This window comes from Crocodylus siamensis, chromosome 1, assembly GCF_052110815.1.
Source record: "Crocodylus siamensis isolate JL-2025a chromosome 1, ASM5211081v1, whole genome shotgun sequence".
Classification (NCBI taxonomy): domain Eukaryota; kingdom Metazoa; phylum Chordata; order Crocodylia; family Crocodylidae; genus Crocodylus; species Crocodylus siamensis.
In genome coordinates this window covers 182,821,939-182,847,551 of record NC_143395.1, presented here as the reverse complement: position 1 = coordinate 182,847,551, position 25,613 = coordinate 182,821,939, and the positions used below count along the sequence as shown (strand labels likewise).

At 43.8% G+C, this 25,613-nt stretch overlaps 1 protein-coding gene across 2 annotated transcripts in view; it reads left to right on the top strand.

The window, feature by feature from the left end:
* The first annotated feature begins 14,182 nt into the window (after window positions 1-14,182).
* LOC149873747 (uncharacterized) overlaps window positions 14,183-25,613 on the top strand; it is a 69,047-nt gene continuing 57,616 nt past the window's right edge. Inside the window, exon 1 of one of the 2 annotated variants that reach the window (XM_090031540.1) lies at window positions 14,183-14,289. In XM_090031540.1, coding sequence (XP_089887666.1) covers window positions 14,250-14,289 — 40 coding nt within the window. In that variant the 5' untranslated portion in view covers window positions 14,183-14,249. Of the gene's footprint in view, window positions 14,290-15,210; window positions 15,363-25,613 lie in introns of those variants that run through there. The other variant, XM_090031539.1, reaches the window with a different exon arrangement.

Sequence of the window (25,613 nt, the reverse complement as noted above, 5' to 3'; positions counted from 1 at the left end):
GCAGTAAATTAGGCTAATGCGCTGTTTGCTAGTACCAAGAAATACAGGTATTAGATTAACTGTGCATTAGCTGTTGTGCAGAAATACATGTGTAGATGCTGACTAGGAACAATTGGCTCCTGGTCAGCCTAGGCAGCAGGGGGCCACAGGGGCTAGAGGTGTGAGAGCTGTCCATGGCTCTGGTGCGGATCTTGGGATGGCAGCCCAGCTCAGTGGCACTGGCTTGGGGCAATGTGCCATGGCCGAGTAGCAGCAGCACCCTGAACTATCCCCTTGATTTGCTTGCTGAGGGGATGGGGGAGCTCTCTGTTCCTATAGCAGCAAGCCAGGAACAGAGAGCTTCCCTGTCCCCTCAGCCTCTGCCCACACAGTGCATGCCCCAGTTGTATCCTGTTCCCCGTCCATGCCTGGGGGGATCTGGGAGCTGAGCAACTCTGGGACTGGGGGGAGCCATAGGGTGGGGGGTAAGTGGTAAGCAGCACTGGAACTGGGGGGGGTAAGCAGTGCCAGGACCAGGGTACAGAGAGACAGTCCTGGTGCTGTTCAGCTCTTGGCTCCCCCCAGCATGGGCAGGGAGGGGGAGCCAGCTGGGGCATGTGCTGCATGGGCAGTGACAGGACTGAGGGGACAGGGAAGCCTTCTGTCACTGGCCCAGCACTGCAGAGACAGGCAACTCCCCCATCCCCTCAGCAAGCAAAGTGAAGGGAGAGCTCAGGGTGCTGCTGCCACTTGGCTACTGGGCATCACCCATGCTTTGTCTTTGTGACAGTATGGTAACTGCGTCATTCATGAGCTCAGTCTTCTATTGGGATTTATGGAAGACTTTTCACCCAACTAGGATTTGGTAGCAGGAAGGTGGACAGATGAACATAATTTTTGTCAGGACTAATATAAGCAGTGTAATATGCTCACTGAATGTGGGGTATTTTGTGATCTATTCAAGTTGTTGTACCACGCCCATCACTATAGCATCATGGTTCCTGACTTGGAGTGAAGGGACCTCACTTCTGATCCTGGCTTTGTGAATTTGGGGTACATCACTCCACCTCTCTATGCTTCAGCTTTCCTGCATGCGAAGATGGGGTGGTAAATATCTCCTGCCTGCCTTAATAGAGAGATTACTGTAGTTAGATTAATTTGTTAAAGTGTATAAATTTGTTAAAGTGTATGAATTGCTGTTGTAATGCTGAGTACTGGTATTTTTTTGGTTTCCAGATACCAAGGTGATAGGCCTATGGAAAATGCCAAAGACAGCATGACAATAATATTCACTCTGCCTAATCTTTCTTCACCTCAAGATATTAGGAGTCTGGTGAGGACCAGAAAATATTGTGCAAATATTAAGATTCTTGGACCAGCATTGTCAAGAACAATGTTTTTGTCAATATTGGATGTTGATAGTGGATGCTTTCTTTTTTGAATGACCAGCCTGAGACATCTTGGGTTGGATTTTCAGATGTTCTTAATACCTCCAGCTCCATTAGAAATCAAGAGGTTAGTAGCCCTCCAGAATGGCAGGGATGCTTAGCTCCTGTTCCTTTCCTCAATTAAAAATCAAGAGCTCAGTACTTCTGAAGTTTTCTCAAGTTGAACCAGTACAGATTGGCACAAAGAATCAGAAAGTCATTACTAGCTCCCTGATAGGACTCCTTCAGGGCCAATCTACTCGCAACTTTGTTACTGTGCTGTGCTTTAGTATTTTCAAAAGTACTAAACTGTAAGTTTACTGTCTGTACTACATCGTACACATGGTACAAGATTATTTTTAGCAGCTACTTTGCCATAGTGGCCCACTATAAAAGGGGAGTGTGCCACTGTGGTGAAGTAGCTGCTAGTCATGTGTAGACACCCATGGATGCTGCATTGCCTTAGTGCATCACTACAGTGATGTAGCATCATGTGTAGACACACCCTTAGTGTAGGAGTGAAGTCTAGGCCATTATACATGTCCATGCCACCAGTTACAGCATGGAAAAAACACACTTGTAAAACCCATGCTAGGAACTTGAACTTATAAATAAGGCACTATCATGATACCATCACACAGGGAACATTATTGGCTTTGTGGTAAGTTTAATGCATTTAAATAGTCACAAGATAGTTAAATAGAAGTGTTGATCAGAATTAATGTTATGTTTTTTTCAGACCATATTTGGTGCCAGTCTCTGTTTCCTATTATGTACCAGTCTAAGAGAGCAGAACTTTGCCCTGAAGTTTGATAAACTAAAGGTTTTATTCCATTTAGTAAAGTCGTATTATTACATGGTGCTCAAAGAACTGCTATTCTGTGAAGTACTTCACTGCTCATTATCTTACCCACATTGTAGAGAGAAAGAGCCTCTGAAATTAGATTCTGGAGAGCAATTTAAAATCACGCAATGAAATCATTCAGGCCAACGCTTGAAAGGTTTTAGTTCTAGGAGGGAGTGTGGTCATTATGACAACTTTGCTGTTTGTAATTTCGTTACTGAATAATTAAATAACAAAACTTGGCCCATTCCACTGTCTTACACTCCATCTGTTTTGGCTTGTTTACAGAACGTGGAATAAATGAAGCCTTGTTCTCTGAGGCCTGGAAGGGTTAGTTGAAGCAGCCCACACTATGGGGTTCTAATTAGGAATGAATTTCCTACATTTTTAAGGATCTGTAAGGGTATGCCTTTCATTTGCAGTCCAAACTTCTCCTCTTGCACCACTGTGGCACCAGAAACCTAGGGAGTCATGTGCTGTAGGTTAGCTCACTGGTTATGCATGTAACAAAGCCCAGGAGATGGCATGCTTTCCTGAGTCACAACTACTCTGGAGAGAGCACAATGCCCCCTCTCTGCAGGGAAGCAGGGAATGCTGCAATCCAGTCCACAACAGTGGGTCTTCCACAGAACACAATTGTGAGCTAAATATGCTCACCTTACCTGAACAGTCCTAATAACTCCTCTGTTGAAGAGGGCATTGGCTGAAATCAACAGGGCTCTGTGTAGATGCAAGGGTTTGATCTTGGAGACCTGACTGCAGCAACTGTACCAAAGTGAGTAGGTTTTGGCGCAGAACGAGTATCTCTACTGGGAGAATGGAAACTTATGAGGCATAAAGGACCTTGTGTAGGTACTGCCTTTTGGTTCCATGTTGATACAGCTCTCAGCCAGATGGGAAGCTCCAGTTCATGCCCTGTAGGTGCTACCATAGAACTACAAGAATTTTTTATATAAATTATAATAAAGACAACCAGGAAGTGGCCTGGCATGAATGACATTCAGGACAGTTTAGCATCCCTTCAGCCCAGACTTTGGGCCTCCAGCTCTTCAAACACCTTAGCTTAACCCTCCTTGGCTTGCCTTGTCTCTTCCTGCCACACCCTTTGATGATTTAAATAGGTGTATCCATTTTTTAGCTGCCCTTCACTGAAAAGGAATGCAGCATGGCTGCAATTTTGGTGTGGTGTAATTACTGTGCGTGTCTCCCCTCATTATATCTGACATCACTGTGTTCATTTGCCTGTTTATAGACGGATATGTATTGTCTTTGAGTTTTTTTCTGAAAGTGCTGGGAAGATGTGAGGTGTTTGCTGGTTTCATGGAAGCTCGCTTTGGTTTCAGGGTGGAAAGGAATGAGGGCTCTTGCTTAGTAACAACTGGGGAAACCTGAGCTACAGGTAAAATAAAGGAAAAAGTCAGGTAATAAGTTTGACTGAGCAAATCATGGTTGGAGCCAAGCTCTTTTTATTAGGTTATAAATGTGAAATAGCTCGAAAGAATGACTGCATGGTAAAGCTTTCACAGTATCATTATGCCTCTGTCAGGATCCCTCATACTTCATCCCCAGGTGTGTAACTCAGGGGAAACCTGTCATAGCAAATAACTGGGGTTAGAACTTAGCACCAGGGAAGGATCTGAGAGGCCAAAATTTAGTTGTGTGTTGTTACATAATGTGCTGTTTTGCAAGGTGGAGAAGATAAGGGAAACATACTTTCCTCTTCTCTTGTGTCTTTGTGCTGGTAATGGCTCCAGTCAACAAGGAATTAGTGCTGTGGCAGTGCCACAGTCCCTCAGAAAGAAAGGGCTTTGGTGAGGCCATTGTCTTCCAATAGTGCAGAACACCATGCTGACACAAAGTTTTCCTAGCGTCTCTGGGCAGGGGTGGATCCAGGAGTGGGGTGGGAAGGTGGGGGTGCAGCATTGCAGCTGAATCCCACTTTGGTTCCTACTCCACCCAGCATTTAAACTGAACAGCCTGGCAGTGACAGCAGGGAAAGAGTCAATTGACTTCATGGCTCATTGTAATCTACCCGATTCCTTCTAAACTGTTAATTTCACAGGTTCTAAGACCCTCTCTTGTTTTTAATAGTCTTGATGTTCCACTAATCAAGATAGCCTTTCTTCTGCAATTCTGCTCCTGGCAATGTAGCTCCTGTTTCACAGCCCTCCAGACCGTTTCTAACTCTAACTTAAAACATTAATTCAGGTATGGAAATAACTGTCAGTGAAGCACTGGAGGCGCTGTTCAGATGCTCAAGAAGGCTAGAATTTGCCTTATGAATCTGAAAAACATGTATGCTTAATTCTAATAACTACAGGACTAACTATAGGACTAATGAATCAATATCTTTGGAGTATTTTTGCCTAGTTTGTTGTATTTGTATATATATCTGATATAGAAAATTAATGCACTGCCTAATAGAGATATACTTGTTTTTGCTTCAATCTTAAACTGAATAATATAGTCCTTGGGTTTTTAGGAAACAAGATAGCCCTTGGGTTTTTAGGAAAGCTTCTAGTTTCCTTTTCATTGGATAAAAATGTATTGTGTTATATGGTACCCCACACTATCTGCAACTCCCTTTTCAGAATCTTACATCTGCCCATGTCTGTGGGTCCTGACTCTTTCATCATATATGGCGGATAGTGCAAGGTCCCGTTATGCCAGGATGCTGAAGGTCCTCACATTCCCTGTAGGACACAGCATACTAAAAGTCCACAAGCACCTGTGAAAATGCCGCTCCAATACTGTCAGTGCTGCAAATGCCTGTGCTCTTGCACAGTATTTATTGAGAAGGATGTTCCCACATATCACGTTTAGATATCATGGGAACTCCTCCCATCATATGTGCATCTGCCCATACACACCCCCAAACAGCAGAACAATTTTGGAAGAAGGACAGCGACTGTCTGTAAGAAGAGAGTAGGAGATGCTCTGGCTTTAATAGCTTTTTCATATACTAGGCTGGACAAGGGAGTACATGGATACAAAATAGTCCACGGGTAAGAGATTTATTTATAATGAGCTACTGTTCAGCATTAGTTGGCAATGTATTTGCTATGTTAGTGAAAACTTTTTGCCTTGATTACAAAAAGCCAGAAGTTGTAGCAGGGTTTCCAGTATGTTGTGAGCAGCATAGACTATAAATGAGCTTTCTGATCTTCTGTTTTCATTAATTTATAGGTTTCAAAGCCAAAAGGGACCATTGGACTCTCCAATGTAGCCTGCTGTATAACATGGGCGAGGGAATTTCATTCAGTTACTTCTGTATTGAGCCCCATAACTTATGTCGATAATAGTATTTCTTTCTGAAAGGCATCCAGTGTCGATCTGAAGATTTCAACAGCAGAACAATTCACTGTGAACTGGTATGACGGACCTGAGTGAAATGTTTGTCTTCAGTAGTGATCATTCACATCTGTTTCTGAGCCTGGAGTCAGTAGAGGGGTGGTGGACTCTCTGGGGGGCTGCATCCTGCTGCAATGTTTCTGTTTTCCACCAGACCTGAATAACAGCAAGGTTCTGCTATAGAAGGATGGCCCATTTATCATGTTACCCATTCCTTTGTAACTTTTGCGTTGTAGTGGTACCTCTGGGGTGCATACTGACATGATGAATCCTTATGTTCAAGGTGTACAACTAAGTGCTACTAAATATGAAACATAAAATGATAGAGTCAGAGTTGGAAGGGACCTCAAAGGTTATTTAGCCAACCCCCCAGCGCAAATACAGGATGTGCTAGTCTGTTTCAAAACCTTTACTGGAGGAGGTTCCTTAGCTTCCCTAAGTTGCTTGTATTACTGTACTTAGATAGGAAGTTCTTCCTGAGATTTAATCTGAATCTGCTCTGCTGTCGTGTAAACCCATTGCCTTGTGGCCTGCCCTCTCTGGCAAGGCAGAACAATATTTCTCTAACAGTTTTTGGCAGCCTTTCAAATATTTGAAGACTGCTATCTAATATTTGAAGCTGTGCAAATATTTGAAGACTGCCACCCATAATCTCCTTTTCTCCTGACTAACCATATCTAGGTCTCCCCATCATTCCGTATACAGCTTGCCTTCTAAAACCTTTGTCATCTTTGTTGCTTATTTCTGGATGCTTCAGGGTCTCTATATCCTTCTTAAACTGTGGTGCTTAGAACTTGACACAATACTCTGGCTGAGGCCCAACTAGCACCAAGTAGAGTAGTATTATTACCTCCCATGTTTTGCATATAATACTTTTGCTTTGCTATTTTTTTGTAACAGCATCACATGGCCAACTCATGTTCATCTTCTGATTGACCATAACCCCAGCTCTTTTGTGGGTATGCTACTGCCTAGCTAGTTATCCCAAATTTTGTACATTTGCATTTGACTTTCTTTCTCTTGTGTGTCACACCTTACACTTGCCTTTGTTGAATTTCATCTAGTAATTGATAGCCCAGTTCTCCATTTTGTCAAGATTCCTTTGAACTTTAAATCTGTTCTCCAAAGTGTTGGCAACCTCCCACCCAGCTTTGTATCAATCTGTACCAAAGTCATTAATAAAGATGTTAAACATCACTGGGCCCTGAAAACAAATCCCTGTGGAATTCCACTTTGAGACTTCCTGCCCTTACAACACGGATCCATTCACAGTTCCTCTTTGCTCATGGTTATTCAGCCATGAACATATCTACTTCACAATAATTTTATCAAGCCCACATTTCTACAATTTACTTATAAGGATCTGGATCCTTCTTCTGGATCTTTATTCACATAATCACACTCTCTTTTCATGTGATACTGTACCAAAAGACAAAAGTCTGTATATTATGACCACTGTATTCCCCTCTGCATCTGTCAAGATGTTGGATGGTCATTCATTCATGCATTCCCCTCACCCACTTAACTAGTTATTCTGTCAAAAACAAAATCAAGTCGGTTGGGTATGATTTACCCATAATAAATTCATGCAGGCTCCTAGTGATCATCCCTTTGTCTTTCAGGTCTTCACAAAAAGACTGTGTTATAATTTGCTCTTGGAAGTTGGGCTGACTGGTTTATTACTGCATTGTCTTCTTTGTGGCCCTTTTTAAAGATGAGCACTAGGTTAGCCTTTCTTCAGTCCTCTGGGATTTCACCTGCCATCCATGACTTTGTAAATATTATTGCCAATAGCTCTGGGATTTTTACAGCCAGTTTCTGCAGCATCCTGGGATAAATGTCACCAGGGCTTGCTAATTCAAATGGATTCAAACTTGTCAAAAGTTCTTTATTTATTATGATTTGAAGCCCTTTCCCTTCTTTGTTTATATTCATTTTGTTAGTTGTCTGATTGGAGGGGGGAGGACGCTTTGTTTTCTTTTTGGAAGTAGTCAGGTGCCAGCTCTGCTTTCTTTGTATCTTCCATTAATAGCATACCCACACCATTGAACATTGGATCTACAGTTTCCCTAGTCTTTCTTTTCTGTCTGACCTTTCTTGCCAGTTGCATCTCATTTTTCACCTTTGCTTTCCTGATTTTGTCCTTATATATTTTTGCTATATCCCTTGGAATACTTCCTTAGTGACTCACCCCGGGCCTTTTTCTCCTTCCACCTATTAGGATAACATTGGTTTAGACAATCCCTTAGGAACTGCCATTCCTGATCTGGCCCAGGGTCCATGCAACAGGGACAAGCTATTTCAGAGAAAGTCTTATTAACTACATGATTGCATATTTCATACAATAACAGCATTAAGTGAGCATTCTGGAGGAAGGACTGCATTTGGCTTTGAGAGAAGAGTTGAAGTGCTGTATTTTTCTCTAGAGATCTGGTTGTAATAGTCCAGGATATAGTCTGGGTTCATCAGATTTTGTGTGTCACTGCTAAAGTGGATTAAGGTGGTAACTGCTCCACATGTCACATACCATTTGCTGTGTTCATAAATAACACACTCCCACTCCCTCCTACATGGTATACATGACAGACTGTCAGTACAAAGAGGACAGGAAGGGCATGGCTGTGTATTTTCACGTTACTTCTATTCCTTTTTCACAGATGGATGAAAGAACCCTGGATCTACTCAGCAGCAGCTTCTGGCTTATTTTTCCTTTTTTGGTTGACATTTTACTGAGCATTTTATTATTTTAGATAAAAATCATCTTTAATTTAAAACGGTGAGATAGATCTTATTGCTCACTGAAAGGTTTTGTTCTGGATTTCGATTCACATATTCACACTCTCTTTATGTGCATGATGGAAATCAATCCTCTGGACCTCTCACTAACTGGGACCAAACAAATTCTGGGACCAATTCTGGGACCAAAAAAATGGGTCTTGTGGTTAAATCATTTATTGTCACACATGACTGCTATTAATCCCTAGTTAGGATGTCCTTTTGTGTTATAGAATATTTATTTTATTCTGTACCTTGTATAGTAAATGGAAGACAGCATTCTGAACCACAGATATATCCATACAAGCACATCAGAAATGGGATGAGCTGCTGATTGAATACTAATAATGAGCAAGGGATTTTATATCTTCAAAGCTCTCCTACACCAACCTTCATCACTTTAACTACATGAGGCAGGTAGATTTAACAGTTGCAAAGGTCTGATGGGAACTCAGAGATCCAGAGATGATGAAATAAGTAACTGTGGCTTCAAGGATGGTTTACCACAGTAAGTTTTATTTGGAGCTTCCTTTAAAGAGTACTGTGTTATCACAGTTTCATCACCATTATCATCATATTTGATGCTCTTTTTAAAGCCTCATTTTAGGTGTCATGCCATTTCATAACACACATTTTTTTCCCCAAATTTTCTTCCAATTTTTTTTCTAAATTTTTTCCCAAAAAGGGATGTTTTGCTACCGTGGATGTAGAGAAAACTCTGAAAATATAATTATCTAACGGCTCAGAAATGGAAAGCAAGTAAAAAGTATGCAATATTTAGAGGGTTTTTTTAAAATATGATATTTCAAGCTTATGAATCTTATGAATTCCCATGGCCGACCCATGTTTCTGAAAGCCTGGTTTTGGCAATACAGTATTATAGCTATTATGAAACATGGAAGATTCATGGCTCAAGGGCTTTTGAGAGAGGTAGTTAGAAGTGTTAGTCTGAAGCCAGTCAGAAGGCAGGATAGATATGCACCTTTATAGATTAACTAAATAAATATATATTTATGGATTTAGTTAATCTATAAAGGTGCATATCTACCCTGCCTTCTGACTGGATTCAGACTAAGGGACCATATATTAACTATAAATGTATATATTAAAAAGACAGAGTCAGAGTTGGAAGGTTAAGAGTTGGGAGTTAATACATATTAACTATATGTGTGTGTGTGTGTGTGTGTGTGTGTGTGTGTGTGTATATATATAGTTAATCTATAAAGGTGCATATCTATCCTGCATATATATCTATGTATGGAGAGAGACATATATATGTGTGTGTGTGTGTGTGTGTATACATACATACACACACACACACACACACACATACATACATACATATATATGTATATATATATGCACAAGATTTCAGGAACCCAAATTCATCACCAAATGCTGTGGGCTTTTGTACATAAGTATCGGTGATGCCTACATGTTGCACTCTTCATTGGCTGCCTTTTGTCCCCTGAGTGCTCTAAAAGGTCTTACTATTGAGTGGATTCATATTAAATTACTACAGGGTCACTCTACTTGAAAGAGACTTCCTAGAAATCTGAGGAAACAGGGCTGCAAGAGGCCTCGAGAGATTCTTGAATTCAAGGTCTGGCAACCTGTGGCCACTGGCAGGATCCAGCTCACTGAGTGATTTGATCTAAACCAGGGTTTCCCAAAGTTTTTATGCTGCAGCCTGGCAAACTGTGGTCTAGAAGTGGCTGTGGCCCAGCAAACCATGGCCCAGCCGTCACAGCTGAACGTGGCCAGAATTTCTGTCCAGAAGACAGGTAAGGATATCCCACCCCCTGGGCAGAGGGGTGGGCCAAACCCTGCACTGCCATAGACCCTGTAGAAGGAGCTGTGGCCTCTCTGTCTGGCTCTGGGGGGCCACGGCTTCCCGGTCCATGGCCACTTCTGAACCGGCAGCCGACCTGCACTGGGCTGCAGCCTGAAGATTGAGAACCCCGATCTTGCCCATGAAGCCAGATGTCAGCAATGATTTGACAGTGGTTCAGCACTGCAGGGGGTGGATGGAGTGGAAGTGGGACTGTGGTGAGGGGCAGAATGGGGGAGAGGGGGGTCACAATGGCAGCTGGGTCAGAAGCAGAACCCTGTCCTTGGACTGAGCTCTGCTAAAGCAGCCTAATGCTCATAAATGGTTGTTGAGCCCTGATCTAGTCCATCCTCCTATTTCAAGGCAGGATCAACTATCCTAAGCCTTTCCTGACAGATGGTTCTCCGACATGTTTTCTCTTCCCATTACTTTGTGTTTCCCTTTACAAAAACTATAAATGAATGAACTGAAGCTACTGAGAGTCTCAAAAGCATTGGAATGGCTGCTTCATTGTAGACCCACATGTGTGCAATGTGTTTTCATCAAAACAAATACCAGTGTGCATTTGAGACATTTTGATGTGGAGCATAATTGTGAGGTCTGGTTCTGCACATGAATGAGAGCTGGTTTGGAACTTTTTGACAAAATAGTTTTTCTTAAAAAAAGAAAAAAAATATAATTCTTGAACCTACAAACTTTTCATGGGTAGAGGTCAATTATGATGAATTTATTCTTTCAACGTTTTGCATTTTAGAAAATGTTGACATGGCTGACAAGCTGTGTTTTGACATGTCCTAAATAAAAAAAAATGTATCTTAGTTCAAAATGATTTTTTTGTTTCATTTGTTTGTTTAATTTAAAGTAAAAACCAAGAGAACAAAAGGCAAAATTAAAATGAAGCATCCAAGATATTAGAATGTTGTTCATAAACATTTCAAGATATCTACTTTTTATCCTAATTTTCAAAATCTTAAATATAATCTTGGGATAAGAAAACTGTTTTCTATCAAGATTGATTTAAACTTTCCCACAATTCCTAGCTTCCCAGGTCCATGTCTTCATCTTTCTGAACAAGCCTTAATACTCATTTGTTACCATTTCATTTTATCTGGGTGGATGGTTATCTTACAAACTGTATATGATGAGCTAAGTTACTCTTGTTTTGCTATGTTCAGAACCTTGTGAACCATGACCCCTTCAATAGGACTTGGTCATGGCTTATAGTTACATTTTTTGACTGTCTAATGCCATCCATAGCTCACAGTATATACAAGGGGAATGACTGTGCCTAGTGCCTGTGTGAACTACACTACCCAGACACTATAGGATGGGATGAACTGTAACATTATTTCTGTCCCAGTTTATAAGGAGTCTTTAGTGTCCTCATATTAGTTTCTCCTCACTTTTGAGACCACTAAGAGGTTTCAGCAGAAAAAATCCTGCCTCTGCATAGTCTGAGGGTTGCTGGTTCAGAGTTCTCAGATCCTTCTCTCTTAGCCAAAGAGTCAGCTGAGCCCATGATTCATTCTCCTATGTCCCTGTAGTGCTTTTTGGAATAAGGGCTGACTCTAGTGATTTCCTTACCTCCAGCAAAATAATTGTGCTGCCCCTCCACACAGTTTATTGCTCTGACCAGACAGATCAGCAATTAAGGGAGCTGTTGTTCCCTTAAAAGCTCTAGAAATGCTGCCCCTTCAATTCTTCCCTTCCAGGCAATTGTCTGGTTTGCCTAGAGCAAGGGCTGGCCCTGTTTGGCACCCTCCACTAAAACCAGACTTCCTCAGTAGTACAGGCCACTACCACTGTAAACCATCTGTAAACCATCTCTCGTCAATGCAGTCTGGTACCACCTTGAAGACAACCTCTGGCTTCTTCTTTTGTATGACAAAAACGGTGTCCATATCTTTATCTTTGTGCATTTTGGTGTTTTTGTTGATTCAGGAGCTCTTGGCCGTCAGAGATGTTACCAGGGATTACTATATGGAAGTGGCTGTCATCGATCCCCACTACTGGCTTAAAGTGATCTGAAAAAGGAGTATAGAAATAACACTGTGTTGTTCTACTTTCCTTTGTTCTGGAGTTTCTGAGCCAATGTGCTCCACTTATAAGTTAATAGATTCCCCCCGCACTTTCCACATGGTATCTGAGGCCTCCTGTCTTGCCCATTGAAGTATTAAAGGTTCTTTAGGTCACATTCTGCCCTGGGTGGTGTGTGCACAGCCCCATCCTGTCAGTCGGCCTTGCCTTGCACAGATGTAGCTGGCTGGCTCTGAAAATGCTGTTGCTGTCATAGGAATGCGGTTCCACAAGGACTTTGGCATCCAGGTCTCTCTCTGTCAGCTGTGTAGGCACCGGCAAGCTAGCAGGAACAAAGCTGCAGCAACAGCTGGTATCTCTGAGTACACTCAGGAAACTAATGTATTGGGTAAGAAAGTGCCAGGTTTATGCAACCACCTGAGAATTTCCCTCCACGGGGACCTGTCCAGGGACTGGGTAAGCCACGTGCTCCCATTGTGTGCTCCCAGGACATTCAGCATTTTTTTTGGTGTGGTTTTTTTACCGACTTTAGTGATCTTTAGATCAGCCCCCTGAAGCAGCTAGAGCAGCGCTAGGAATCTGGGCCACTGCTTCTAACCAGTTGTGTCCTGTTGGAGGGCTGTATAAGGCAGGTTTCGCTGTATTCCAACACAGGCTTTTGGTACTGAATTCTATCATGTTCCCTCAGCAGTGTATTGTTCCAGCAGCCTTATTTTGTTTTTCTATTTGCATCATGCAAGGTACCTGCCACAAGCAGCCCTCTATTCTGACAGGCACCCTGCTGTGCACAGTACAAGAGATCTAAATAATTCATTTCAGAAGCAAGTTTAGTTAGACAGATGATATAAAAATGTAAAGAAAAGGGGTGTACTTTACACTGCAATAAAGTGAGGCTTCAGGGTAGTATGCAGTATTGTTGGCATCTAGATAAATAGAAGTCAGGGTAAATTTGTACCTAATAGACTACTCAAAGTGTGTGTGTATATATATATTTACACATACCCAGTTATGTGTGTGCATACATATGCATATGTATATATAGAACAAGCTTTTCTGGGCTGAAGCTCACTTCATCAGTTGCTGTGAAAAGATGTGCACAAATATATTTAACTGTAGACAGTTCTAGCAGTGCCCTCTCCATGGGGCTAAATCATGCAGCCCCCGTTGTTACAGTTCAGAAAGGAGATGAAAAAAATTATCAACACAAGACAGGGCTAGCGGAAAGGCCTCACCAAGAATCAAGCCAAGGAGAGAAGACAGAAAGAAGTTGAACAGGTGGAAATGATCAAATACTAAAGGAAAAATATATCCTCAACTTGTGTGAATGGGCATGAGTCCTTTTGAATTCAGTTTACACCAGCTGAGGATCTGGTTTTGTAGTGGTATAATTGAACTGACTTTAATGGAGTTACTCATAATTTACACCAACGGGAGGATAAGCAGACCTATAATTTCTTTTTGCATCCTATTCTATAAGGGGCAAGAAGATTTATTTGGACCTGAATGTCTCATGTACTTAAGGCCTAATACAAAGCCTAAAGGTTCCCCATGGAACTTTGGGTCACATCCTTTATTAAGCTTCATCTTCATAGATTATTTAATGTGTGTAGCATAGAAAGCTGACATCCATTGTAAAGTTTATGAATTAATTGCTGTTGCCTGCATGGTCAGTGCATATTAAGAATAAAAATGTGTGTGTTGGAAGAAGGAACAAGAGTTTTAAAAAAACAAATCAACCCACCGCAGGTGTTGTGAGGCAGAAGAGAATTGCCAGCTCATGTGTATTGATATTACAATACAAAAAAATCATACAGTTTGGTAACTCTTCTTGTTGCTATTTTTCCCACCCCACACCCTCTCCCTCATTTTTATGTGGGTGTGTGAAAACGTTGAGCAAGAAACAAAAGCAGACAGAAAAAAAGCAGGGCTAGTGTTGCTGGTACATGTTCATAGAAATAAAAAGGAGGGCTGGAAAGAACCTCAGGAGAGTCTTTATTCTGTCTTCATGCCTCAGCACTTGAAAGACAACTGCATTCTACTAGCAGGTAAGAGATCCCTGGATATGTGGGTTGTAAAATGTCTCAGGAATCCTAAGGAGGGTCCTCTAGGATGAAAGAATTGCTAGAATGCTTAGGATTTTTCTGTTACACATATTGGTTAATTTGGGCATTAGCAATTGTTTAGATTTCTCTCCCCCAAAACAAAAAAGGAGTCAGGATGTGGATGTCTGTTTTAAAAGTTTTATTCTTAGTAGTGAAGGAAGTTCTGAGGATTACACCCCCAGAGCTATGTATTCCTCAAAGAAGAGTGAAGCTTCTGAACCCGGTACAGCATGTTTAAACTCTATTGCCTACAGCATCAGCATGCTCAACATCACAGACAGTGCAGTAGTATAGCGTGATGTCACTTCTTTGGTGCTGGGAATGTGTTTGTCAATACACGTTCCCTCAAGAGCTGTGCCAGGAGAGTGGTATTTAATGTTCATGATAAACATTTGAAATGTATTGCAGCATAGCTTTTTCATTAATGCTAAACTGCATCACCTGCCTGTCTTGCTTTTCTCCTCAAACAAGTGTAGCAACAGCTGTACAGCAGGGGCATATTTGATTATTAACTCTGAATTGTCTCTTATCTTGTGGTACATCCACCCTTAATAGAGCATTCTGTCTTGCCAGGAGTTAGAAAATACTTCTAGATTTGAAAGTATTTGCCCTGTGGATATCACACAAGCATTTCAGTGGGTCTTCTCTTCATTCTGGCTGACTAGAGTGTAGCCCAATGGTCAGAGCAGGGAACTGAGAGTCAAAGCCCCAGTGTTTTATTCCCTTGTGTCATGCTTTCATTCACTATGACTTTATGCAGAGCTCTTCAACCTTGCTGAATCTCAGTTTAACTATGGGACCAGTGTTATGTACTTTGTTCATGGGAGGTGGTGTGAGAATTTAATAATGAATGTTTATGAAGTTTTTCCAGATCGTCAGGTGGAAGGTGCTATAGGAGTGTAAATCAGTCATACTTTCAAATGCAGCAGACTATTTACTGTATACGTTACTATGATGGCACCTGGCAACAGACATGAGGAATACATTTATCACTCCGGTTAATAACCATGCATGCAGTAAGTGAGCTGAAAAGATTTTTTTTTAATATTAGGCTGTATTATGTCCTTCATAGCACACAACTTATGAGGATAATAATGAATCATTGTTATTACTACATATATTTATGTTGTGGCAAGGCCTACCACCACTGTCATTTATAGGAGAATCTTAAGGTGGGTAAATGTTGTTATTCTAGTTTTATAGATGGGAAGAGTGAGTCCCAGAGAAGTTAAGAGATATGCTGAAGTTCAAGCTGTAAGCAGTAGCAGAGTATAAAAATCAAGCCCCTAGACATTCTTTCTCTAAATACCAATAAATCCAATGATTTCAAAATATCTGTTTACCGGTAATCATTATCACTGCATCAAAATCAACTCACAGGCAGAAGTTTTGTTGAAAAAAATCATTCCCCCTCATACACACAGAATGCGAGTGGAGCTTTTGATCTGTTTCTGTTTGGCTGCAGAAGAGACATCTCTTGGTTATATAATTGCATTCATAGAGGAAGAAAACTACTTATTGGGTATGGCATCCATTCAGAAGACTGATTATTGAAAATCACAAATCCTTTTGTAGACCTTCCTCCCAGGTGGGACTCATGTCTGCTGTCAATCTGTTCTTCAGATCAATAACAACCTATAGGTAAAAGTAGAGCCTGTGGTGGTGTGCAAGAAATATCCTTGAAGTTATCAATGCAGTAACATCTGGAGTAGAACTAGCATCTTGTTGCTTATTTAGGCTGCTCCTGTAGCTTTGACTTCCTTGATGAAAAACTGTTCTTTAGGCTCTCCATCAGTTACATCCCAATGCAGAAGGAGGGAGGGAGTGAAACTACCAAGATTAAGTACAAAAGGAATGTGCTAGTTAAACGGTCAAACCTGTGGACATAGATCAAAGATACACTAGTGATCATAGATACATTAACATAGCCATTACACTTCAATATACATTTTTGTCCTGATACAGTGGTTATTCTATATTGATCTACTCCATGTTGCACCGGAGGATATCAACAAATTGTGCATTCATGGACAGCTTTGTTTATGCAGAAATCGAAGGCTTTCTCCATCAGGCTGTCTACAGCACAAAAGCATTAAGGCCACCACAGTATTTAGTTCTCTGAATCCTTGGCCTCTTTGCCAAGGCTACACAAAAGGCTAAGCTAGGGAAATCTTGGAAACTTTGGGTGTCATCATAATGGCATTTGGAGGGGAAGGTGATTTTAATAATGTTTCTTACCAGCAAAAGTCTTCATATAGACATAAATATGCTGGCATAAAAAGGTTTTTTTATAGTGGCTCTTTTTTTCTAGTCTAAGTGGTATTGACATCAGGAGGGTTTGCCAGAATAGTGAACTGGTAGTCTAGGCCCCAGAATAAACACTTCCTTATTTTTTTATTTTGGAATCCACAAGGCCACCCACTTCATTTTGTCTCAGCCACCACAGGTGCAAAGAAGAAGGTAGCTCTCCTGAGTGCCAGCTTGATGTCCTTTCTACCAGAGTGCTCTGTCAGGAAGTTCAGTCCCCACTTTCAGTTCAAGCTGTGCGGTTATAAACTGCTGCAAGACCATTTCAGGCTGGATATAAGGAAGAATTTCTTTACTGTCCGAGGCCCCAAGGTCTGGAACAGCCTGCCATCAGAGGTGGTTCAAGCACCTACACTGAACCTGTTCAAGAGCAAATTGGATGCTTATCTTGCTGGGATCCTATGACCCCAGCTCACTTCCTGCCCTTTGGACAGGGGGCTGGACTCGATAATTTTCCAAGGTCCCTTCCAGCCCTAATGTCTATGAAATCTATGAAATTTAGTATTTGTTAGCTGCCAGTGGGCTGCTCAGAGTTGTATGAGATGCAGAAGGCTTTGGCTCATGCCCTGAAGATGTTTCACTATGACTAGACCAAGCTGCGCCCCTCACCCCCTCTGCACTCACACACTAACAGTAGGTTATTGGTAGGCACTGTACATGCACAGTCAGAGAGCAGGTCTGCCCTGAAAGAACTTGCAGCCTAGATAGACAAGAAAGGGTGGAGGTTGGAAATAGCATTATCCTAGTTTTACAGATGTGAAATTGCTGGACAAAGATATTAATTATTTGCACAAGGTTGCCCAGAAGATGTCTGTAGCAAATCCAATAATATAACTTGTGTCTCCTGAATCCCTGCCCAGTGCTTTCAGCATAGTACCATCCTTTCTCAAAATTATACTTGTAGCTCATATATAATTTAAGCTTATATAACTTAGCCAGACTTCTTTTAGTAATCACTTATTAAGAAAGCCTACACAGGACTTTCATTTGTTGCAGTTTAGCAAACAAGCACACTACTTTCCCAACAATGGCAAACCTGTCCACTTATCAGTTTGACTTTGTCTCATGTTTCATTAGGCTGCAGCCAAGGTCAGGGAGCAATTGTTGGAACTTCCCTGTAACTACGCAGCCCTTTCATTTCCATTCCCTCTGGATTTTGTATTCAGATGTCAAAAGTGTTCACAGGCAAGCAGAACATTCATTGTCAGTGAGAAAAATCATGATTGCAATTCTGTAGCATTTGCACATTACCTTCCTGACAGTGAATGATCACAACTGTGCTTTTCAAATTAAAATGCATTTGATTAACACCCAAACTAACCAGTGCACATTTCATTCCCCTTCTCTCACCAAGCTTGTTGAAGTTAGATCAATAGATGCTGACCCATTTGAGAAAATCTCTCTGATCTTCTTCAAAGGATCATCCCAGGTGTGGCTGAGTAAAAACCTTTTGTAAGGGTGAAGTTCATTAGAATGTTAATAACCCCCTTACCTGCATGTTTATGGGCCAGTTATGTCAACTAGAATTATTATAGACCCAACATGAATATAACAAATACAATGACAAGCCCAACATTTAGGGACATGTGGTCAATAGGAGATACCCGCATGTTTATGCTCTTCATTGAAAATTTGATCCTAAAACCGGATGATCACATTTCCTGCCACAACTTGGTTCACATTTAAACTTTCAGGCTAATTAAGACCAAATGCTACAAATGGCATTTTAACTATATTCTCTGACAAAACCCCCAGAACAGAGCTGGGTTTGTAGATTGTTAGCCATTCATTCTAGAGCATCAGTGGAATTCTCTAGTTAAAAACAAAAAACAAACAAGAACCACCCCCAAAAAAACAAAACCCCAAGTATTTGAGATGGAAGACATTCAGAGTAAAAGCTCCACAAATCACCTTATTTCTGTCCTGCCTCCTTTCCTCATCCCCTAGAGGCCATATGTTTATATCTGAATTCCATGTCTTCAGGAATGTTTTAAATCACTGAGTTCATATGAAGAGCATAACTCCTGCAGCCATGCCAGCTTCATTTGTTTTACTCCAAGGATCTGTCCCACTCTGGGGTGCCAGAAAGGATATGCCAGGGTCTGCAGCCTAACTTAAAATGCTGTAGAATCAGTGAAGGCAAATAAGTGATTTGTGTCTGAAGAGTTGGGGTTTCAGAGAACGTGGAACATGCATTGGGCCTTCTGTTCCATTTAAGAAGAGCAGATTGGATGAATAGGCTTAGAAGCAGCGAATCCTAAAGAATAGGGTTGAAAGGGCTGCACGAGGTCATCTAGTCTAGCCCCCTGCTCAAGGCAGGATCATCCCTGACTAAAAAGTACCCTGTCTAAACCTTTCCAGACAAATGTTTGCATAACTTGCTCTTAGAAACATCCAGTGATGAAGATTTCACAAGCTCTATAGCAACCTATTCCAGTGCTTAACCACCCTTAGACTTAAAAAATTCTCCTTCATATCCAACCCAAATTCCCCTTGTCACTTGGGCTTGCCAGGGATGGATCACTTTTGGACTGCAGACAGAGAACAAGATGGGACACATTGTGCCTTCTTGACTACAGAGTAGGGTTGGGTCTCTGCCCTGAAACCAGAGAACAACTGAGTTGTCTGGTATATTACAGGTAAGTGAACTGGAGAATGGTCTGTCACGGGAGGATGTATGTACACTGAAAATCATTGTCCCAATTTGCAAAGTGCTTAAGAACAGGCATTTTTATCAAAGCATTTAAGTCCCTGCCTACATTTCAATGGCACATAATGACATGCTCCAGTGTTTTGCTGAGTTAGACCCTTATGTATGACTAGGAGGGTGGCTGCCCATGTAGAGAATTTCTGGTTTAATAATTTAAGCTGATTGTGATCATGGGATCAAAACGACGGGTTCTGTAGACAGCAACAAATTTTAAATGTTTCTTTATAGAACTGCAGCTTCTAAAGGGGGTCTTCTAATTTAGCAGATTTTAGCTTGCCGCTATTGTTGTTAATATCTTTTTCATGATTTTTTTTATCTTCAAACTTCCCTATGTGTATTTAATTTAATACATATAGGCTACATGGAATTGAAAAAAGTTAGGTGAAGTGGGTAGAGATTTTTAACTTGAGATTCCTGAATAATTTACTAATAATTTAGTAATTTAGGAAAACAAAAAATATAAAGAAATATAATTCACAGACTTCAGCTTTTATTTATGCTCACAGAGTATCATTTCCTTGGAATTATTTGTTGCTTGCATTTGCACACACAGATATGCACTTATTACATTTTCCCTGTACAGATCTTGTAAATGTCTTGAAGCTTCCTGAGCAGGAAGCATCAGACATGTAAAATTACCAGTCTTTGCTACATGTGTCCTTGAGCTATATTCAGAAGCATGGCAGAGTTGTCAAAATGTGCAGGACCAATCCTGGATAAATGATAAGGGACCTACTGTAGTCAGCATGAAAATTATAGCTTCTAAACATTTTAATACATGTAGGCAATATATGGGGACTTGTAAGCTCCATAAGGAATGCCTGCAGACTTTGTAAGCTCCATATACATAGACAGGCATAACAAGAAGATTCTTCCCTTAGGTGGCAGTGTTGGCAGGTGAGCCAGCAACAGGGACAGGCTCATTTCTGCACCCCAAGTTGGCACTTGGGAACCATGCCCCACTCACTCACCTATAGTTCTCATACTGTACATAGAGTAAACATGGAATTCACAGTGGCTGTTGAATGGGTCTACATATGCCATATTTACTCAAATACAAGACAAGGATTTTCCCCACAATTGGCACAGGGAAAAAAAGCCTTGTCTTATACTCACATACAAGGAAACCTCATTAAATACATTGTCAATCATTAAATGGTGCCAAAAGTATCACGTGCTCAGCAATGGAAACCAAATATGAAATTGATTAAATGCAGAATGACTAAACATGACTACAGGCAACCCCCGCTTAACTCACTTTCACTTAGCGCTATTTTGCTATAATGCTCATTTAAAATTAATACCTGATTTCACTTAGCACTGAGCCAGTTTCGTTACAGTGCTCAGCAAAGCAGTAGCAGTGGTGAGAAGTAGTGAGTGGCAGCAAGTGGGAGGACGGGCAGGAATGAGTGTGGAGCCTACACTGGTGCCGCAGGGCCAGGGCTGGCAGGGGCCCAGGGCAGGGCAGCAGGAGCAGGGGCCCAGGCTGGCACACAGTGCCAGAGTGGCTGGTAGACAGGGGGGTGGGGAGAAGCAGTGGCAGCAAGAAGCTGTGAGTGGGGGGGGGCACAGGAGTGATCACGGGGCCTCCACCAGTGCCTGGGGCCAGGGTCAGCAGAGACCCAGAGTGGAGTGGCAGAAGCGCAGGGCTGGGATGTGTGGGCTAGCACATGGGGTCGGAGAGGCTGGCAGGCAGGCAGAGGGGTGGGAAGAGGCGGCTGTCATGAGAAGCTGCAGCAAGAAGTGGTGGTAACTAATTATCTCTTTTTACATTAATTCCTATGGGGAAATGGGTTTTACTTAGTGTGGTTCCACTTAACGCTCAGTTTTTCCAGAACCAATTAAAAGCATTAAGCAGGGGTTGCCTGTATAAAACACTTGGCTCATATTGGGCAAACAGGTTGGTGGGAAGCTACCACAAGGATACAGTAGTGCAGCCCATCTGAATAAGATATATGGTAGTGCCCATTAAGCACTGTCCCCTTCATCACCAACTTTTTCAAGTCATGGTGACCCACTACATGACATATATTTTTACTTCTTCTTGACTCCCACAGCTGAGCTGTACCTTTCTTTCCCATTTCCAATTATTCCTGTTTCTTCACCAGCCTTAAATGTCTGGCAAACATCACCAGGGACCCTGGTATCCTCTGTTTAGAAATCACAAATTTTCTGATTAAAAATTACAAATTCTCTGATTTAAAACCCCAGAATCCATGTTTTTCCATGATTAAAATGAAATGCCACTATATATATAGATATCAGTTGAACACAATGTTTTATTGATATGTTTACAATTTTAAAGCAATCTGGAAGCCTACCAGTGCCTCAAACATTATAATAAAATACAGTCTAAATACCTGTAAATTTTGGCATTTCATTTTGTTTTTTTATCATGGAAAATCAGAGCTCTTCCATCGCCTTCACTCACCTGGACGTGGCTTTAGTTGCAGCTGTTCCCCACTCTGCTTTGGGGAGCTAAGCAGCTCTGATATGCTGGTGCCCTGCCCCTGCCCATGCCATTGCCCCTCACTCCTCACCCATAGTCCCTAGCCCTGCTAGTGCCCCTCACTTCCCACACACAGCCTTACAGGCCTGCCAGTGCCCCATACTCCCCACCCACAGCCCCCCAACCCTCCCAGCCCTGCCAGAGGGGATGCCAGCTGCCAGGGCTATTGGGATAGGTACACAGCCCCCTACCCCCCAGGAGTACCTGAGCCACAACTGCCACCCATGGGAGGTGGTGGCTGCTGCAGTTGTAGCTAAGTGTGGAGTGTGGAGCCTGGCTTCCCCTCCCCCATGGGTGGATTAGCCATAGCAGAACCCATGTGGAGGGATGGATGCAAGCTGGCAGCTGAGGGCTTGGGGCTCCCCGCCATGCTGCTCTTTCCCTGAGGGCCTCTGCAGCCCAGTGAGTGAGAACCAATATGGCAGAGCATAGTGAGGAAGCTCAGTGCTGCTACCAGGAGCTCTGTGCTGCCCTGGTGAGATGCCCCCTGCCCACCTGGCAGCAGTGGGGGTGGTGGCATGGAGTTGTGCCTCCTGCTGCTTCTGGGTGGGCAGGAGGTGCCTTGCCATGGTGGTGCGGGGCTCCTGGCTCCCTGCCCCTCTCTGCCTGTTGCACTGGGTCCCACCAGCTGGTTGTGGAGGGCCCTAGGGGGAGGGCAACAGGCTGGGGAGCCCCAAGCCCACAGCGGGCAGCCAGCATCCACCCTCACCCTGTGCATAAATATTGAGGGTATGTGCCCCCCATGCCACCTCCCCAGGAGTGCATGCAGTGGTTGTAAGCCAGCTGACCCCTCCCCTCCACCAAAGATCAGGTGCCCATGGCTCTATCCCGCTCCCTGCCTGGGCTCTGCAATTGTACATTACTACCCTGGGCCTGAAGCCCTAGACTCCATACACCACCTTGGCTGAGAAACACCCCCAGCCCCAGCCCCAGCCTTGCCCAAGTCCCTCCCTCCTTCATTATGGGGGCCTCAACCCTCCACTCTCTGCAGCATGGGCGACTGGTGCCTCCTGAGTTGGGGGGGCACTTGGCCCCCCAGCAGACAGTCAGTGACTAGAGGAGGGTCCCCGGGCCAATCCCACAGGCTGGGGGGTGGTCTTCCCGTGGCCGATCCTCCTGACCCCCTACTGGCAGCAATGCATCACTGGCACTTCCAGGTTGGTGGGATTGGCCATGGGGGGACTGCTTCTCCTGGAGCACTCCCCAGCTGGTGCTCTCAGGGTTGGCACTAGCACTCTCACCTGCCCCCCTGCCTGGGAATGCTGGCTGTCAAGGGGTGCACCAGTGCTCTCAGGGGTTGCATGTGCCCTGTGTACCAGTGTACCAGTTACACATCACCACTGCCCTGCAGACTTACCTGGAGGGAGCTGCAGTAGCTGCTCTACACACAGCTTGGCTGCCATGTGCATATGTGCACATGCATATGCATGTGGCACCCTCTGCTTGGTCGCCCTCCACCTGCTTCCTCCACCCCTTGCTGGCTAGAACTCTCCACTTTTTTTTCCTTAAAATGAGAAAATCCACGTTTTATCTTGTTTTTCTATGGTGAATGGAAAGCCTGGATCCCTGAACATACAGGAAGGACAGGATAGGAAAGAGAGGTGGGGGCATGGTGCTCTATATTAAGGAGGAATACACATCCTCGTTAATTAGCAAGGAGTCAGGGGAGGGGCACTCTGAAGTGCTTTGGGTTAGAGTACAAGGCAGTCGAGGGGAAAGGGACCTAACGGTGGGAGTCCACTACGGACCTCCCAACCAGGGAGAAGAGCTTGACCAGGAATTCTTGGGTCAGCTCACAGAGGTAGTGAAGGCTAAGGATGTGGTAGTCATGGGAGACCTGAATTTCCCGGACATCTGCTGGGGAGAACAGTCAGCCAGGTCTGAACGCTCACGTAGGTTCTTGGCCAGAGTGCAGGACCTCCATCTAACCCAGGAGGTGCACAGCCCCACCAGGGGGGATGCCTTGTTGGACCTAGTGCTGGCCACGGGTGATGACCTGGTGAGGGGGCTGCGGGTGCTCGACCACCTGGGCGACAGTGATCATTGCCTGCTGGAATTCACCATCCAGTGCAAGGTGGCAAAGGCATGCAGTAAGGCAGCGGCCCTAGATTTTAGGAGGGCAGACTTCAATGAGCTAAGGAGGATAGTTGGAGAAGCACTGAGGTCCCGGAGGCGAGGGGAGCCAGGTGTCCAAGGAGAGTGGTCGCTCCTTAAGGAGACGATCCTCCAAGCCCAAAGGAAGGTAATCCCAACGAGGATCAAAGGAAGCAGGAGAGCACACAAGCCTCCATGGCTCACCAAAAGCATCCGGGAATGTCTCCTTGCTAAAAAGGAGGCTTACACCCAATGGAAAGAAGGGGTCATCACCAGGGAGGACTATTCTGTAGTTGCTCGGGGATTTAGGGGGGTAGTTAGGAAGGCCAAGGCAGAGATGGAACTGGGGCTAGCTTCCCAGATTAAGGACAATAAGAAGTCCTTTTTTAAATACATAAAAAGAAGGTCCCAGGTAATGTGGGGCCCTTGCAGGACGCCATGGGAAACTTGGTCGTCACACCAGACGGCAAAGCTAACATGTTTAATGATTTCTTTGCCTCTGTTTTCCTAAGTAGGGACCAGAACAGCCACCTCCCTGCTGGGCCCCCCTCGGGCCCCGGGGGAGGCACACCTGGGCCACGGCTTAGCGAGGACGTAGTTAGGGAGCTTCTGGAGGGGTTGGACGTATTCAAGTCAGCCGGCCCAGACGATCTCCACCCTAGAGTCCTAAAGGGACTGGCCGAGGTCATTGCAAGTCCCCTGGCACAACTTTACAAGCACTCGTGGTGCTCTGGTGAGGTACCGGAGGACTGGAAGAGGGCCAATGTGGTCCCCATCTTCAAAAAAGGCAGGAAGGAGGACCCAGGAAACTATAGGCCGGTTAGTCTTACCTCGATCCTAGGCAAGATGTTCGAGAAAATTATGCTGGCACACATCTAGGAAGGGCCAGCAGGGGACTGCATGCTTAGGGGCAACCAACACGGGTTCATCAGTGGCAGGTCCTATCAGACCAACCTGGTGGCCTTTTACGATCAGATCACCAGATCATTAGATGTAGGGGTAGCAGTGGATATAATCTTCTTGGACTTCCGGAAGGCTTTTGACACTGTCTCTCGCCCCGTTCTCATTAAGAAACTGGGGGGCTGTGGTGTAGACACCCACACAGTCAAGTGGGTCGCCAACTCGCTGGAGGGCCGCACCCAGAGGGTGGTGGTGGATGGGTCCTTCTCAACCTGGAAGGACGTGGGCAGTGGGGTCCTGCAGGGCTCGGTCCTCGGGCCCGCACTGTTCAACATCTTCATCGGTGATTTGGACGAGGGGGTAAAAAGCACCCTGTTCAAATTTGCTGATGACACTAAGATGTGGGGGGACGTGGGTACATTGGAAGGATGCAACAGGCTGCAATCAGACCTAGACAGGTTACAAGGGTGGGCGGATGAGAATAGGATGGGTTTCAACACAGACAAGTGCAAGGTGATGCACCCCGGGAGGAACAACCGGCACCATACCTACAGGTTAGGGAACTCCCCTCTTGTCAGCACGGAGGCGGAAAGGGATCTTGGGGTCATCATTGACTCTAAGATGAACATGGGCCGGCAGTGTGGGGAAGCAGTTAGGAAGGCCAGCCGTACCTTGTCATGCATCCACAGATGCATCTCGAGCAGGTCCAAGGAGGTGATCCTCCCCCTCTATGCGGCACTGGTCAGG